The sequence below is a fragment of the Moschus berezovskii genome, chromosome 9 (assembly GCF_049115385.1).
Source record: "Moschus berezovskii isolate FMDL1 chromosome 9, NW_MosBer_1.0, whole genome shotgun sequence".
NCBI classification, from domain to species: domain Eukaryota; kingdom Metazoa; phylum Chordata; class Mammalia; order Artiodactyla; family Moschidae; genus Moschus; species Moschus berezovskii.
This window is the reverse complement of record NC_142468.1, coordinates 97,089,020-97,106,321: the sequence shown is the minus strand read 5'-3', so window position 1 is coordinate 97,106,321 and position 17,302 is coordinate 97,089,020. Positions and strand designations below refer to the sequence as shown.

General features: G+C 53.8%; 2 protein-coding genes across 2 annotated transcripts in view; both read right to left on the bottom strand.

Moving 5' to 3' along the window:
• Positions 1–6,218: 6,218 nt before the first annotated feature.
• CEBPE (CCAAT enhancer binding protein epsilon) lies at positions 6,219–8,113 on the bottom strand. The gene is made up of 2 exons (XM_055436092.2): positions 7,439–8,113; positions 6,219–6,879 (listed from the first exon to the last, which is right to left on the bottom strand). The coding sequence occupies exons 1-2, from the start codon at positions 7,946–7,948 to the stop codon at positions 6,544–6,546; spliced, it is 846 nt and encodes a 281-aa protein (XP_055292067.1). The 5' UTR covers positions 7,949–8,113; the 3' UTR covers positions 6,219–6,543.
• Positions 8,114–14,998: 6,885 nt separating this feature from the next.
• SLC7A8 (solute carrier family 7 member 8) overlaps positions 14,999–17,302 on the bottom strand; it is a 51,723-nt gene continuing 49,419 nt past the window's right edge. Inside the window, exon 12 of the mRNA XM_055436610.2 lies at positions 14,999–17,190. Coding sequence (XP_055292585.1) covers positions 17,036–17,190 — 155 coding nt within the window. The 3' untranslated portion in view covers positions 14,999–17,035. The remainder of the gene's footprint in view (positions 17,191–17,302) is intronic.

The window sequence follows — 17,302 nt, the reverse complement described above, 5'->3', positions numbered from 1 at the left end:
TTTTCAGGCAAGAATACTGGAGTGGGTTGCCACTTCCTTTTCCAGGGGATCTTCGACCCAGGAATCGAACCCATGTCTCCTGTTGTCTCCTGCATTGCAAGTGGATTCTTTACCTGCTGAGCCATTGGGTTGAGCCATTGGGGAAGCCCAAGATGGAGGAAGGAAAGTGTAATGAGGCAAGGAGAGAAGGAGGGCAACAATCCTGTGACCGACACTTCCTTTGTGCCCAGACATTGTTCCAAGCACTTTAGACTCAGGTAATCCTTTTGACAACCTTATGAGGTAGCTGTTATTATTACCCCATTTTTACAACCGAGGCAACATGGGTAGGTGTTATTTAGGCTCCTGGGCACAGGCTTTAATCCACCATGTAGTAGCTTTTCAGGTGCCCAGTGTGAAGGAGAAATAAAGTGCTGAAAGGAAGAGGATGAGAAGGATCAGGGTGCAGAGAGAGAAAGGGGAAAGGAGAGGATGAAGGCATGAGACAGGATGGAGCTGGAGAGGATGAGGCTGGACATGAGAAAGAGGGCATGAAGGTGGGGACTAGATGGGAAGGGGACACTGATGGAGGGTGGAGGTGAATGGTAGGTTGTGGGATGTGGGTCCTGGGTTGTGGAGACAAAGTGAGGTTGAGCACAGAAGTCATCCTGGGTGGTGCCATCCATCTGGTGCTCCGTCCAGTGCGGTCACCTCTCAGTTCCTGCATCCACTCCTCTTAACATGCCTCTCCATCCACCTTAGCAAGCCCTCCCCACTCCCACCCAGGGTCAGACCCAGGCCTTATCACTAGAAACTGCAGTACCTATGAAATAACTGAATCAAACATCCCACTGTCTGATATGATCTCCTTTCCTTATGGTTTGTTTGCTCAAGCCGGGTTACTGCCGCTGTTCTAAAGCTCACTGAAGAACCATGGCCCTTCTTGTCTCTTCACCTCTTCTTATCCACCTTAGGTTCCAGATTCAAAACAAAATCCCTCCCCTTCCCTGTGTGTCCCATCCATCCTGCCTCCCTGGGTGAGCCCCGACATCTTTCTTGTCCACACTTGCTCCCAAGTAGGTAAGGACCCCTGAAGGAAGTCCCTCCAGAGGACAGATTGTTGTCACCTAAATTTGTCATCATTGACTTCAACCGGCCACTCCCAAGATCAGAGATCTCAGCTCCTGCTTCCACTGTCAGCAACTGGGATTTTACACCTTCAAGCCTCTTCCTTGAAGCTTCCTACTAAGTCACTTGCAATCACCTCTTCTTTCATAGTGAAAACAGAAGCGCTGAGAGGGGAACGACCTCGGCGGACTCCAGACCTGTTTGGGTCTGTGTCTGCTGCTGTGTTTCTCCTCTTTCACCTTAGGAGAGAGGAAATGTCTTCTTCCTTTGGAAGATGGTTCCTCCCCGTGATGCTCTGCATCCCCTTAGAGCGAGATCTGGCCTCAGCTCTTCTCTGACCTCACCTCTCCCCCTCAGTCTAGTCTGTTTCCAACCCCAGCCTCTGTCAATGAGTGGGAAGGTCCTGCTTGGGGAGCTCCTGCCTCTGTTGGGAGCCCTCAGTTTTTGCCACAGTGATTCCTACTCACCTTTGAGTAGGAATCTCTGCTTACATGTTACTTCCTCCAAAAGCCTTTCTGACCCTCACTTTTAAATCAGATTCTCTTATAAGCATCTGTCACAATCACACTTTATTTCTGTCCCATAGCACTGCCTGCAACTTAGAACCATCTATTTATTGGTGGGGGTATGTCTGTCTGTCCCTTTTGTGAATCTGTAAACCCCACAAGAGCAGGGACTGTCCTTGCTTATCCTATAGCTCCTAAAACAAGCAAAATGCCCAGAGGGTTCTAAGTATTGTTTGAGCAAATGAATGAATGAGAGTGATGAGAAAGAAGGGAGCTGGGAAGGGAGATGGAGAGTGAGGGGAAAGGATGACGATGAGGACAGGGTGCAAAAGTGAGGCTGGGGATGAAGGGGAGAAGAGGCGGGAGAGGACAGGCAGAAGGGGTCCTCATGCTGGGTCTGGTTAAGGCTTCCAGACCCTGAGTAGGCTTCCCTGGAGCTCAGTCTCTTGGCCCTGCTGCCTGTAAGGTTTGAAGGCAGAGCCAGTGGGTGGGACTAAACTTTATCTTGGGGCGCAGCCCTAACCTCAGATGGTGACAGAGCTGGAGCCAGCAGGGGTTTTGCAAACCGTCCCGATTGCAGCAGGCCAGCAGTCTCACTCGGGACGGCGGGTGGGGCCTGGGCTTATCTCCCAAGCGCAGTCCTAACCTCAGATGGTGACAAAGCGGGAGCTACAGGCGTTTTGCAAACCGTCCCGATTGCAGCAGGGCTGGATGGTCTGGCCAGGGGTGACAGTGCTAGGTGTGGGGAACAATCGGGTTTTGGACAGTTTGGGGCTTCAGGGTGAAGCTTGGCTTGGGGGGTGTTGGGGATCCATGCTATGTATGGCTTGCCTCTACCTAACTCAGATCTGGGTTTCTGAAAGAGAAGGGGAGGTTCCAGCTCTGCATGGGTGTCTCTCCCTAGTAGGAAGCCTTCCTTCTCCCAAGTCCTAGAACTCTTCTGCTGCTCCATGAAGTCAGAACTGATGGCCAGGTGCAGCCATTTTCTTCTGAAAATACCCATCATTTCCCCATGGGGTAGCCTCAGGGAGTTTCTGATGGGCCTCCTCAGTAAACTTCTCATTGGTGCTTTTCTGGGCCCAAGCCAGGTCTGCTTATGGGGGCAGCTAACAGGCCAGCCTGGAGTCCTATCTAGATTGGATCCTTCCCATTGGGACCAGCCCCGGCTGAGTCCTGAAAGGAAAGATCTGCCCGCTGGTGGTGACAGGAAGTGACTGTCCCGGAGGAGTGCACAGGCCCTGGCTACTGTTGCCTCAGCATCTCCTATGTGGCCCCCTCCATCCCATAGTCCCTTCACTGGCTTGGGGCAGGGTAGGGTAGGGGGTGGAGGTGAAGAGGCCCCTTTCCACCCCCACAACCCCAACCGGGATCTTGCAACACTGGGATGGGGGCCCTGGGGGCCCAGGCATGTGGCAATCCATGGGGGGGGTGGGGAGGTGTGCACCAAGCTGGGGGAGCAGCTTTCACAAGCAGCCGCCACCTCGGACTGACCTTGGCAGGCTCACCTTGGACAACTTCCTCCCTCTTGGTATGTCCAACATCCTCCCTTCTCCCCCTTCCCTGGGGCCTAAGATCTGGGCTGTCAGCTCAGGACTCTTACACTGGTCCCTGTTTTGCTCATGAAAGAAAAGTGGGCCAAACTGTGGATTGTAAAGCTGAGGGAACACAAGGGTGTGTGCTTTGGACCTTGATTTGCTGGTTTTCAAAGTTCCCATGCCCTTGTCCCAGGACCTTGTACCTTCCCCAGGCAAGGGTGAGACTAACCACCCTTCCCGGGGGTGCCTTCTTTCTGCCACCTCTGGACGTAAGCATCTCTGTGGCAGGGCGGTGGGGGAGGAGGGGCTCGGGGTGCAAGGAGCCTGCTCCTTCAGAGGGGATGAAGACTGTCCTGGAGGGAGGGCGGTGCAGTTCTGGCCTACTCTTCTTCCACGTTTCCATTCCGTCAGTCTCACCAGCTCTCCTTGCTTCTTCTGGACCAGGACACCTCACAGCCTTGGCATTTGCTCTCTCCCTGCCCCCTTTCCCCCCAGTTTAGCACATCTGCCTCCTCTGGGACATTTTTAAGGTTTCAACTTCAGTGTTACCTCCTCCTGTTGTGTTACCTGCTGCAGGAGTGGTAAGCTCAGCAGCAGCAGAGAGCCATCACCCTCCCACGCTGTGAGGCAGCTGCAGAGAGTCCTTGTCCTGTCCCCAGGCATTAGGGGCTAAGTACCTGACTTCACTCTCCTGCAGCCCACAATCTCCTGCACTGCCTGAACACAACAGGCGGAGGAATTATTCAGCTAAGATTTGGACTTATCTTAGTCACTACAGTGTCCTCAGAAACTTGCAAGGGCCTGGTATGATAAAGATGCTCAACAAATACTTGTGGAATAATTTACCAAACCAGTTGAAAAACCCCATTCCAAAAGTGTGACTTCCAGCTACGTGTCTTCTCCCTGGGATACGATTTGTCACAGAGGATTGCAGTGTGCCCACCACTCTGTGTCAGGCAGGGCCCAGGTATGTGCTTCTCTCACCTGGGGCTGTGGCTCTCCTCCAGACCCTGTGGCAGGCACCCGCCCCGAGGAGCCCCAGGTGCTGTGGGCTGAGAGGAGACATGATTCAGAACTGTGGGAAAGAAATTGGATAGGTACTGAAGCAACCCAGGTCCCATCACCCAGAACCTTGAACATCAGTCCAGGGGCAGTGGTCTTGAGCTGAGAGGAGGAAATCCGGAGGTTGAGTCACTTACCATGCTCTGTACAAACCCCCCTTATGCAACCCATCCCCCTGGGCTGAAAGGAAGGTATGGGATTCTCCCAGGCATCCACTGAGATGGGCGCCTCCTTCTTCCCAACTCAGGTAGAATAAACCGTCTAGTCAGGTTCAGATCTGTCTATCCTAACAGGACCTGGGGCAGGGGGATCCAGGGCACAGATGTAGGGGAGATGGTGCCTGAGAGGCACGGAAGCAAAAGCAGGAAAGAGAGTGAATCCTGGGTGAGGTAGGCACGGTGCACGCAGATATCTGCAATGTGGAGGCTCTGACCCAGGGGTGTGGAGGTAGGGGGAGAGAGAGAGGACTGGGAGGATCTACACCCCAGACTCTCTCCCTCTCAGAAGGTTACTCCTTGATGTCTAGCACTGCTATCTCAGCAGTGGCCTGTAAGTCATTGGTGACCTAGGAGAGTCTGTAACCAGCCTGTATAATCTCTCATGTCTCTGATTCTATCCGACAATCCTTTTTTTTTTTATTTTATTTTTTTCCGACAATCCTTGATTACTGACTGAACGGGACCTGTGTGCCCTGCACTGTTCCATATGCCTCCAAGGGGAGGATGTGAGTGCAAAGTAGAGAGACAGGTGCGTGTGCGGAGCCAGCAAAGGGCCTGGGTGAGCTTCCGGAGAATGCCTCTTATCCCTCCGGCCCTCAACTATCTATCAAATGTGGCTCACACTATCTTTGTCTTTGTCTGAGGGCAAAGCCTACTAGATGATCTCTTGAGGTTGCTTCCAGCCCCTTAGAGAGCTGTGATTTTGTGGAGCTAATTTTGGTTCTGCCTCTAACCCATTTCATGACTCTATGAGTCATGAGTGAGTCCCTTCCCTCTCTGAAGCCTCGGTTTCCTCACCTGCAGACTGAGAAGTTTAGATGAGACCTCTGAGGTCCTTTCAGTTGTAGCAAAAGAAAGCAATAACAAATATTTGTGCTCACCGTGTGCCAGGCACTGTCTATGAACATACAGCGTTACTACTCCTCCCATTGTGCAGATGTGGAAACTGAGGTTCAGAGAGAAGTAACTGGCGCGAGGTCACACAACTAGCAAGTAGCAGAGGGAAATTCAACCTGAGGCTGTCAAGCACTGTCGTATTATGCCTCTCAGGCTAGAGTTCTATGAAAAAACTGCTTTCCACATGGGGTTCATTGCACGGGAGGGTTGTCATCCTCCTCATTATCAATTTTCTTGTATATGAACAGGTCTCGAGGCCTTTCCCAACTAATTCGTCCCCCAAGCACTCAGATTCTTTAAGGAACCTAAGGCCTAAGGAATGGAGGACAAAGGTGGGCACAGACGGGTTGGAAGCATGGGGGTCTGTCAGTCTGGCAGACTGAAGTTTGGGAACTGGGGAGAAGGGATTGAGTCTCAGATCGATTGCTGCTGTGCTGATGTGCTCAGTTGTGGCCGACTCCTTGCGACCCCATGGACTATAGCCTGCCAGGTTCCTCTGTCCATGGATTTTTCCAGGCAAGAATACTAGAGTGGGTTGCCATTTCCTTCTCCTCAGATCAATTGCTGAGTGACCATAAATACATCAGAGCCATCTGGAATTTTCCCTTGGTCTCCTGGGGCAGGAAGTCCCAGAGCTACACCTCAAGGTGAGAGAAAACAGGGCTAGGGTCGGCAGGCCTGGGAAGGAGGGCCTGGAGATACGGAGATCTCCCTGCAAACCACAGAGCTCTGCTAAGGGAATGTCCAGAGGCCGCTCCAGGTCCTCCAGGATGCGAGTAGAGTAGGGTGGGCCGGGTCCAGGGAGAGAAGAGCAGAGAGACAGATACCAGGCCTGGCTGTGTGGTATGCTGGGGGACAGCTATGGGCAGCTTGTCTGCTGAATTTCCCAAGTGTTTATTTGGGCCTGGAATCAAGAGGTATACAGACCTAGCCTCGGGCATTCCCTGCCCGCAGAGCCTCCATCAAACACACACCCACACACCCACACCCCACACTGGCCCAGGCCCAGCGCACAGCCCCAGCACCGAGTCACATGCAGTTTTATTCAGCCACAGAATCATCATGCTGGGCCTGCCCTCCTCCTTGCCACCCACCACCGCTTGTCCATGGTCTGTCTCTGGCTGGGCCTGTGAGGGGCTCTGGGGCCCCAGCGAGGGGTGGGTGTCCGAAGGGTCAGGCTGAGTTCGGGAGCTGGGGCCCACAGTCTGCCAGGTGGGCTCAGCTGCAGCCCCCCACGCCCTTGATGAGGTTGGCGGCCTCAGGGATCTGGCGGAAGAGGTTGCGCAGTGTGTCCAGCTCCTGGGTCAGCTGTTCCACGCGGCTGCGCAGGCGCTCGTTCTCGGCCATGTACTCCAGCACCTTCTGCTGTGTCTCCAGGATGCGCCGCTTGGCCTTGTCCCGGCTCTTGCGCACCGCGATGTTGTTCCGCTCCCGCCGCAGCCGGTATTCCAGGCTGTCTTTGTTCACCGCCTTCTTGCCCTTGTGTGAGGGGCCCGCCGGGGAGGGCGCCTTGAGGAGCGGGCTGCAGGGGGGCGCGGCAGCAGCCAAAGGGGCCTGGAAGGGGAGGCACAGAGGGAAAGGAGTGAGGCCTGGGGGGCAGGGATCCCACCAGCCGGAACACACGAGGGGCGTCGGAGGAATGGGGTATTCAGGGCTAGCTCCTGGCCCCGTCAGAATGACCACCGCCCTGCCAGCGGCACAGGATCCGCTGCTTGGACCCATACACGTCCCCCACAGGCTCTGAGGCCATTTGCCTTCCATCCGTCTTGAGTCTCCAGTTCTACCCTCAGCAGGCATTTCCTCTTCTAGAAGCAGGAGGCAGCACAGAAATGAGAGGAGGAGGCTGGTGGGCAGCAGAGAAGCTGGAGGGGGATGCCCTTAGATCAGGGCAGGCCAGCTGGTCACAGGGACTGCAGGACGCATGAGTTCTAGCCACACAGTGGGGCTCCAGGTGGGAGTGAATTCACAGAGAGGCCAAGCGGGGTCGTGGCGGGTGGCGAGCACAGAGGGCTTGGGTGGGTAGATTTCACACAGCAAGACCACACTCACACCCCGTCCACATGGCCTCCCTCCAGTCCCTGAGTGGCAGGGAGGAGAACTGAGCTGTTCTTACCTTGAGGACACGCAGTGGCTGGCTGGGTGCTGCCAGGGCTGGGGGCAGGTGCATGGCTGTCTGCGCACAGTGTGCCACTTGGTACTGCAGAGGGTTGTAGCTGCTGCGGCTGGCCCCCCGGCTGCCCTCGGGCCCCCTAGGCTCCTCCTTCACGGCCACGGCCCTGGGGTCGTAGCTCCCTGGGCTGCTGTAGATGCCAGGCCCCAAGGCCTTCCTGTCCGGGCCGAAGGTGTGTGGGGGATAGGTGAAGGGCCGTGGGTCAGCCGGCAGATAGTGGGGGAAGGCAGGGGTCCCAGGGCCCTTAAGGCCTCGGGCCTCAGGGGCCGGCTTCACGGCGAAGAGGTCGGAGAGGAGCTGTTCTTCCCCAGACTCGATATAGGCAGACAGGTCGATGGAGGCCTCATGCTCACACATGTCCCCCAGCTCCCCAGGCCCTGCGCGGGCCCCTGAGAACTCCAGTGGCTGCTGGCCAGTGCGGGGCTCGCACTCGTAGTAGGTCCCGTGGGACATGGCCGGCCCGCCCCCTCGGCTCCCCGCCCCTGGCCGCCCCGCTCTTGGGGCACCCTCCGGGATGCTCGGCTGTCTGTCTCCCCCTGCCCGAGATCTGCCCTCTCCGAGCTCTGCCGTCACCCACTCTTGTGTGGTCTCTCTCCTCCCTCCTCTGCTGTTTCCTTTTCCTTCCTCTGTAGTCAATGCCTCTTTTCTCTTCCCTTTTTTCCCCTCTCTCCCTGGGGTGACTCAGGGAGGGGCAGGGCGCACCCCAGAGGGAGGGATGTAAGCCTTAGAGAATTGGGGCCTCTGGCCTATTTAGCAGATGGGAGCTACTCTGGTTAGATCCCAAGCCAGGGTTCTAAGATGCCTGGGAGCCGATGCTTCTGGGAATGCCTTCCCCTCCCCATTGAGTCCGGGGCGGGGGGGCGGTTCCAGAATCCTCGTTGAGGGCAACACCTCACTTTGAGTGTCCTCCTCCCTCTGACTTCCAAATGTCCTGTGCAGAATGCGTGCCCAGTCAGAAGGAAGAGTGGAACCCTCTTCCAGTGCTGACCCCCAGCCTGATCCAAGCTCCTCCCTGGACACACCTCCTACTCAGTACCCCCGCCCCAACAGTGCTGGGCTCCACCTACCCCCAGAGCCACTCAGTTCCTTTTGTAGCCCCATCTCTCCAAACCACTCTCCTGGGTGCAGGCCAGGGGTGTTGTTTGAGGGGTTTAGGAAGTAGTGATGGACTTCCCAGATGGCTCAGTGGTAAAGAATCTGCCTGCACATCGAAACATGTATGTTGTCTTATGTGAAACGAATCACCAGTTCAGGGTCGATGCATGTTATAGGATGCTTGGGGCTGGCGTGCGGGGATGACCCAGAGGAAGGATAAAGGGAGGAGGGAGGTGGGAGGGGGGTTCAGGAGGGGGAACTCATGTACACCCGGGGCGAATTCATGTCAATGTATGGCAAAACCAACCAATAAAAAAATAAAACTAAAAAAACTGAAGCTTTCAATATAGATTATGAATGCATTCCTATTCTGTTGGTTGCAACTGTCAACCTACCTCACCGCCCAAGCAAAAGGCATGCGGTATTTCCCCAACTTGCTGCAGAACTGCCTGTTGGATTTTAGTATCTTTTGTGCATACTAAGGAAAAAAACAGAGACATTGTTTAGAACATCACTATAGAAACAGTCCATGTAAAATGAGAATACTTTTCTTTATATTGAAAATCAGTGAAATCCTGCTTTACTGGCCCAGAGATTCTACCCTATAAAGAGCGAAATGATAAAAAAAAAAAAAGAATCTGCCTGCAGTGCTAGAGATGCAGGAGATGCAGGTTTGATCCCTGGACTGGGAAGAACCCTTGGAGGAGGAAATGGCAACCCACACCAGTATTCTTGTCTGGAGAATCCCATGGACAGAGGAGCCTGGTGGGCTACAATCCATAGGGTCACAAAGAATTGGATACGACTGGAGCGACTGAGCACACACACACACACACACACAGAGGAAGTAGTGTTAAGTCTGGGACCAAGCCATACACTGGAATCTGTCTTCTGGAGCAGAGCAGGCTCTTTTGCCAAATTTTGCACAGGGTCTGTGCGATAGCCCAAGCCTTCACATGTTTCCAGCCCAGGTTACCTCTAGCAACCTGGCACTGTCCCTGACTGCCCTGTCTTGGCAGGGCTGGTCAGGGCTTGGGCTCCATGCCCCAGACCCTGGCGGCCTCAGCAACAGCTGCGCTCCTCTGGTGGCTCCAGCCCTGGCCTGTGCTGCCAGAGCCTCGGGCTGGCTGGCGCTTTGCCCTGTACAGGTCCTGAGGGCTCTGCCCGTTTCCTGTGGCCGGGCTGCAGGGCTCAGGAGCTCGCTGCAGCTTGGTTTGCTCTTTTTCCTTCTGCATGGCCGTTCTCTGACCTCGATGCGTGTCTCTTGGGTCCACTTCCTCTTGTGAGGCTTGACAAAAGCCTTCTCTTTTGTCATCACCTCTTCCTGGGGCTCTGTTTCAGGGTCTCAGGGAGAAGCCCACGGCTTGCTCTCTGCACTTTTGGTCTCAGACCGGGCCCCCTCTCCCTTCCCTTTTCTCTGGGAACTCCCTACTCCCTCCTGTCAAAGACACTGGCTTTTACCTGTCACATTTCATCTGCAAAAGGGACTATGTTGCTGTTGTTTAATTGCTAAGTTGTGTCTGACTCTTGCGATCCCATGGACTGTAGCCCACCAGGTCACTCTCTCCATGGGATTTCCCAGGCAAGAATACTGGAGTGGGTTGCTATTCCCTTCTCCAGGGGATCTTCCCGACCAATGGGTTGAACCTGAGTTTTGGCAGTTGAATCCGGCAGGCAGATTCTTTACCACTGATCCACCTAGGTACAGTGAAAAGGAGAGGACACATAGAAATGTGTCACTGATTCTTTTGTCACCAGCAAGTGCTGTGAGTGCCCGGCGGAGGCCAAAGATTTTGTAAATTGGGCACAAGGGCCAGACCTCAGTCGTGCAAATATAGAGGGGCTGCGTACAATATTGTTGTTCAGGTGTGTCTGACTCTTTGTGACCCCATGGACTGCAGCACATCAGGCTCCCCTGTCCTTCACTACCTCCTGGAGTCTGCTTAAATTCATGTCCAGTCAGTCAGTGATGCTATCTAACCATCTCATCCTCTGCCACCCCCTTCTCCTTTTGCCTTCAATCTTTCCAAGCATTCGGCTCTTTTCAGATGAGTCAGCTCTTCACGTCAGGAGGCCAAAGTATTGGAGCTTCAGCATCAGTCCTTCCAATGAATATTCAGGGTTGATTTCTTTTAGAAATGACTGGTTTGATCTCCTTGCAGTCCAAGGAGCTCTCAAGAGTCTTCTCCAGCTTTTCACAATCTGAAAGCATAAATTCTTTGGCGCTCAGGCTCTATGTTCCAACTCTCACATCTGTACATGACTACTGAAAAAACTATAGCTTTGATTATACTGATCTTTATTAGAAAAGTGATATCTCTGATTTTTAATATGCTGTTTAGGTTTGTCATAGCTTTCCTTCCAAGGAACATCTTTTAATTTCTTGGCTGCAGTCACTGTCCCAGTGATTTTGGAGCCCAGGAAAATAAAATCTGTTTCCACTTTTTCCCCTTCTGTTTGCCATGAAGTGATGGGACCAGATACCATAATCTGTTTTTTTAATGTTGAGTTTTAAGCCATCCTTTTTACTCTTTCACCCCAACTGTGTACCACATTGAACGCTAAAATAAAATGTGCAGATGTAGGGCTCCCTGCAAGTCAGGCAATTAGCCCTCTAGTTAGAGTGCCCCCTGTTTCTGTACATAGCTGAAGCACTTTCTCCAAAAGCTCTGACCTAGCATGAGGAATCTGCTAGTGTCCAGGAGGCAGATCTCCGGTCCCTGACGGGGAGATTTCTGCTTTCTCTTCATTTCAGAGTGTGGCAAACACTACCAGAGGGGAACTGCTTCAGTTTTGCAGCACTGCCTCAGTTAACCACCAGGTGGTAATATTGGTCCAAAATTCAGGACTTGAGTGGCTTCTGTGCTCAGGAACCAGGTGAGCAGTAGGGGGCAGGCTCCCACAACCCTGGCAAGGGCAATACGCCCAGAATGAGGAAGAGGAAACATGGCCGAGATGGGGGTTTGCAGGGCAGGTGCAAGGAGAGTGGGCAGGCAGAGAGGACTAGGGCCAGGCCCTTGTCTCAGTGAGGAGGAATTCTACCCCTCCACCCCCACGATGAAATAGTCATGATGGTTAGGGCTTCGCATTTTCTGGTGTTATGCTTTTTCAATCATTGAAACATACACTTTTCCTTGGAGACCATTTCCGTGCAGACCTGTGAATTAAATACGCAAGTAAGCAAGACAGATGGTATTTTTATCTCTGCTTTATAAAGGAAGAAAACGAGGCTGAGAGGCTGAGCTGCCCAAGGTCATGCAAGGATGCGGCTTTGAGCTGGGTAGGGAGGCGGGGAAAGGCAGTGGTCTAGTTCTAGAACCCCCCACCCCCACCCCGGGGAAGAAGGGATAGGGAAAGGCCAAGCTAAGTGATTCAAAGCTTCTTTGCCATCAGCCGGGCACCCTGGGGGAGAGGGAGACTGCGTCTGGCGGGCGAGCCGGCCCTGGAGGAAGCGGGGAGGTGTGCAAATAGGCCGGCAGGAAATGAGAAAGCTCGGGAGCTCAGCCTGGTGGGGGAGATAAGCAGTCTCGGCCCCTCACCTCCCGGGCTGACGTCTCCGTGTTTCCCAGTAACCGGGGAGCTCTGGAAGTCTCGCGCCTGGGAAGGGGAGGCGCTGGACGGGAAGCGGGTGGGGAGGGCAGTGCCAGCCAAGGGCCGGGGGTTTCTTGGGTTCGGCGGAGTTGAGCAGGAACGGATAGAAGCCCTCCGTGGCCACCTGGAATCCTTTTCTCCCTGCGGCTGCAGCTGCTACCTGGGTGCCTCAACTGAAACAGTGCATCTGTGCAGTATCTCAGTGACTTTGTATCAGGCCTCAGTTCAAACACCACCTCCCTCACCAAGTCTCAAAGCTCCTTCCGTCACCTACCGCTAGGTGACCTTGGGCAAGTTACTTAATCGCACTTGTCGGCTGTTTAAACTTTGAATAAGATAATGTATAGAAAGCAGCTGGGCTTAGACGGCCAGTCTCCTTCCCACCCTCCTCTGAGTACCCTCTGTGGGGGTATATCTGTGTCTCCTTGTGTGTTAACTGGCTTCAGTGAACTGTGCGACCCCAAAGACTGTAATCCGCCAGGCTCCTCTGTCCATGGAATTCTCCAGGCAAGAATACTGGAGTGGGGTGCCATGCTCTTCTCCAGAGACATGCTTCTGCAGCCTTGTCTGAAGCTTCAGTTGGACAAGATTTTTTTTTCTCTAATTTTATTTATTTAAATTTAGACTTTTTAACTTTCCATTGGGATATAGCCTGTGATCGATATTATGATACTTTCAGTTGAACAGTGAAAGAATTCAGCTATTCATATATAGACAAGCATTTCTGACCTTGTAGGTCCCAGGCACTGCACAAACTTCAGGGAACTGGCCTGTCCAGTCCTGCCTGCAAAAGCTCAGAGCCCAGAGGTGTGGGGGGCAGTGATGCTGTGATGTGCAGACACATGTGCCATGTGCATTCTTGTCTTTTCCCCCCAAAGACTGCTCCTTAAAGGAGGGTCAGACACCTCTTCAGCTAGGGTAACCACGCTGCCTGAACTAAAATTAAGGAGAGGTGGGTTGACAAATATGACTGTTCTTATGGAGACAATGAAACAAAATATTTGAAGTCTGTGCTGACTTGGAAATTTCAAGGGTAAATTTGCTATTCCCATGGCGCATAGCAAAATCTTGGATAGTGTGGTTAGAGAAATATTTATTGACCACATTAATAAACGAATGCATAAATAGCTGTGATTTCAGTGCTCTCCAAAGGCTACCAAGTTCCCTAAGGTCAGAGCATTCCCCACATTAAAGTGACTGACATGGTTAAGACAGCATAAAGGCCCAGGTTAAAAATAAATGCATGTTGCCTAGGAGGAGACCCACATTTGCCCTTTTGAGCAGGTTGAAAGATCAGCAAGTGTCGCCTTACAAAAGAGAGGGGGCTCCCAGGGACAGGTGTCTTTAGGGACTGAGAGGGTTGGACTTGCTGGAATGGGGTGACATGAGGAAGCCTTGGGAGGCCTGGGAAAAGAACAAGTGCGTGTCAGGGAACTGGGGGCTCCCCAAGGGTGGATATGAGGCATGGTGAAGAGCCTCTTGCACAAGACTGGCCTCTGCCCAGTTTGCCCTCACTCTTTCGGGACAGCCGTGGGCTGGGAGATTCAGGAACCCTTTGAGATTAGGTTCGATCTTCTTTTTTCATCCATCTGAAAGTGCTAAATAAGCTAAGTGACGTGCCCAAGGACACACAGCTGTTTGGTGGCTGAGCTGGGCCTCGGAGCCAAGTGTCTGTGCCACTGTGAATGGCAAGCCTCCAGCCTCAGTCTAGAATGCCAGCCACGAAACAGTTATGTTGGGGCCAGGTCGGGACTGGGAGTGGAGGCATCTTGCCTGCCAGTGTCCTCACAGTGTCCCAGATGGTGAACAGCGATGTCCTAACACCCACCCCCCCACTCTGCCCCTGCCGCCTCCATGCGTCTGTCAGCAGTGCCAGCTCTGGAATGATACAGTCTCAGGACAGGCCACGGGAGGGCTGCCCATAGAGGAGGGACCGGATCTAATCCTGTCAGCTTCCTACAGAGATTAACCCAGAGCACCAGCAGGTACTTGTCCTTACCTTGACTGCCTCCTCCTCTTTCCTGGTCCCTCAGTCCTCCTCTTCTACTTGGATGACTGAGTGGACCCCACCTCACCTCCCAGTCCCTCCCATCAGACCTCTGGCATCCAGCTGGGTGCTCTCCTAGGCCCCTCCCACTGGGGGGTGTGTTTCTCCCCAGGCTCAGCCTGTTCCTTTCTGATGCCTTTCCCTTTGCTGACTGGGCCTTGGGGGACCACCGCCACCTCCACCTCCCTCCACTCAGCTTGGTCCCTCAGTCTGTCCCTCGCCCACATTTCCACCCTGGGTAGGGATGAGGTTCTTCTTCCCAGAGTTTGCTGGCTCTCAGCACAATACGGGCTTCCCAAGTGGCGCTAGTGGTAAAGAACCTGCCTGCCAGTGCAGGAGATATAACAGATGTGGTTTCCATCTCTGGGTCAGGAAGGTCCCCTGGAGGAGGGCATGGCAACCCACTCCAGTATTCTTGCCTGGAGGATCCCATGGACAGAGGAGCCTCGAAGGCTACAGTTCACTGGGTTGCAAAGAGTCAGAGACGACTGAAGTGACTTGGCACGCATGACTAGCACAATACACCAGTAGGAACAATAATACTCATGACTTCACGGAATTAAGGAGGTTTTGGTTCAAAACGAAAGGGAGCTCTTTGAATGTGCCAGCACTGGGTCCCAGGACACTTCAAAGCTATGGAATGCAACGGCCTTCAGGAATGCCATCCTGGGAGGAACCTGGTAAACAAAGACCTCCCTCCTGATGGAGACAGGAAGTGCCTGGCCACTCTGTCTTGGAAAGTCGTTGAATTATCAGCACCACCAACTTCATTTCCATTTAAAATTTTATTACATCAACAAAAAAGAAAACAAAAAACCCTCACAAAACAAAATTCCAAAACCTAAACAAACTCAAAGACAGAAGACTATTATCCAGGTATAACTAAAACCCTCCCTGAAGGGGAGAAAAAAACCAAAAAACTTAAAAACCCCAAAGAAATAGAAATGCCAGCTTCAAAAATATTTATCCAAAAAGTAAGGCATCCACTTTACAAAAACAAAAAACCAATAATTGGAGGGGGTTGGAGGAATGACACGAGGGAACAAGAGGATGGTCCCCTGACCCTCCAGGGGCCAGCCCCAGTCCACCTGGAGTCCACTCAGAAGGGATCACAACTTGGAGCAAACCCACATCTCACTGATGCAGGCTCAGGCAGGCCAGGTGAGGAGCCAGAGGCCAGGTAGGCCAGAAGGGCTCCCCAGGTATTCCAGTTGCAGCAAACAGTATGAGGAGTTGGGGGGAGGAGGACTTCTCCCTGGGATAAAAGAATCCCAGTCATTAGCACAACAGGTGAGGTGGGGAGGCTCCAAGGGCCCCGGGCGGGCAAACAACAAACAGTACCTTCTCTGGAGCATGGGGAACAACAAACAGTACCTTCTCTGGAGCACGGGGAATGGCAGCCCTGCCTGCAGGACAGGATCGCTGCAAGTCCGCAAACCACAGAGAAAGGGTTTTTCCGAGCCCTCCACAGTGACATTTTGCCATGGCCCTCTCATCCTGACCTGGAGGCTGTCCAGACAGGACCTTCATGGGAGCAGGAGGAGGGACGGATGATCTGAGCTCGGGGAGGAACTGGCCTTCAGAATATACTTTCTCCCCAGTTTTCTACATGATGGGCTAGGCACCTCTGGGGAGATGGGAAAAGCCCTCCACGCTGGGAAGGCTTGTCATACCAGGTCTGACTGGAGGGCTAGAAGCAGTGGGTATTTTTAGGTTCCAGTTCTTGGATGGGAGGTGACATAAGGCTGATTTGGCTCAACTTTCAGGCATGAAGGGCTTGGGGTGCCTTCATACCGTCGGTCCTGAAGCTAAGGTCCAGACACGAGGAAAAGGGCAGAATGGGGGTGCCAAAGGGCAGGATGAGGGTGCTGGCATTGCTGGTTGCCTGGGGCTGTGTGTGGGCATTGCCACAGGGGTCACAGGGTGGTGGGCTCCTTCCCATGGAGGTGGGAGGGAGGAGGAGTGGATATGCTTTGTCATTAGGAGAAAAATGTCCACTACATTGATAATAAGCAACTTTCTGGCTTCAGGAAGCTTTGGCACCAAGTCAGGGGGAGGATACAGGGGCAGAGGCAGGGCTGGGTTTCTGCAATTTGAGCCTTTCCCAATCTGTTCCACAGGCCTGGCTGGGGGAGGGGGAGAAGGCAGTTCTCCAGCCCATTGGTCCTCAGCTCGGTGGGGACGGGGACGTGCTGTCCTGAGGAGCCTCACTTTGCACAGGGGGCCCAGGCCAGGGTGGTGGCCGGGAGCTGTGGGGCAGAGTGAAGCATCACCTCTGATTTCTTGGGTCCCTGGTGAAGGGAGGGGGACTTGGGTCTCTCCAGCTGACCTTTCCTGGTGACAGATTTGGTTGAGTCTGTCCCTCCCAAGTGACTCACTGTTGCTGCCACTTCTCTGAGAGCTGAGGCCTCCCTTGGGCTCAGGAATGGGGAGGGAAGGCAGTACTGAACTCAGGTTCCTGAGGAAGCAACTGGGGGTGTGGACCCCGGAGGGAGGGCTGTGGAGGGCACCCCTGCAGCTCCTCTGACAGCTGGAGATTGAGCAGCTCAGGGGAGGGGGGCAGTCCAGGGAGGGGGAGGTGGCTGTAGACACAGGCCTTGGGGGTAGGAGGAGGCTAGCTCTTTGGGTACAAATGTCAGTATCTTTGCTTATAGCTTCTCACCACCCATACCCAGGTCTTGTGCCTGCCTGACAGAGGCAGAGGCGTGTGTGAGTTTGTGAGCGAGTGTGTGTGTGTGTTTGGGGGACCTGGGCAGAGGACAGAAAGGGAGAGGAGGAGGGAGGCAGCTGAGAGGGGAGGGTGGTCCTCAGGGCTCCACCGCGTCCTTGTCCTTGGAGGCAGGGGGATGGCAGATGGGCTGCTGCTGCTCCACGTCCTGGTTCCTTTCCTCCAGCTTCTGGTCCTCATCGCCCTTGGGGTACACAACTACACACATCTTCTGACTCACCAGGGTCAGCAGCTCTGTAGGTGGAGGCCACACGGGAGCCAAGTCAGTGCTGAGCATCCCACCAACCCAACCAAGCAGGCCATGGCCCTTCCCGTTCTCCTGCCTCAGAGTCTGGCCTCAGCAGAG

Bases quoted from the DNA above. Each gene is read 5' to 3' on its own strand.
- CEBPE (XM_055436092.2), bottom strand. From the start codon at position 7,948: ATGTCCCACGGGACCTACTACGAGTGCGAGCCCCGCACTGGCCAGCAG. The intron at 6,880-7,438 runs GTAAGAACAGCT...CTCCCCTTCCAG, and splicing joins AGCCACTGCGTGTCCTCAAG to GCCCCTTTGGCTGCTGCCGC.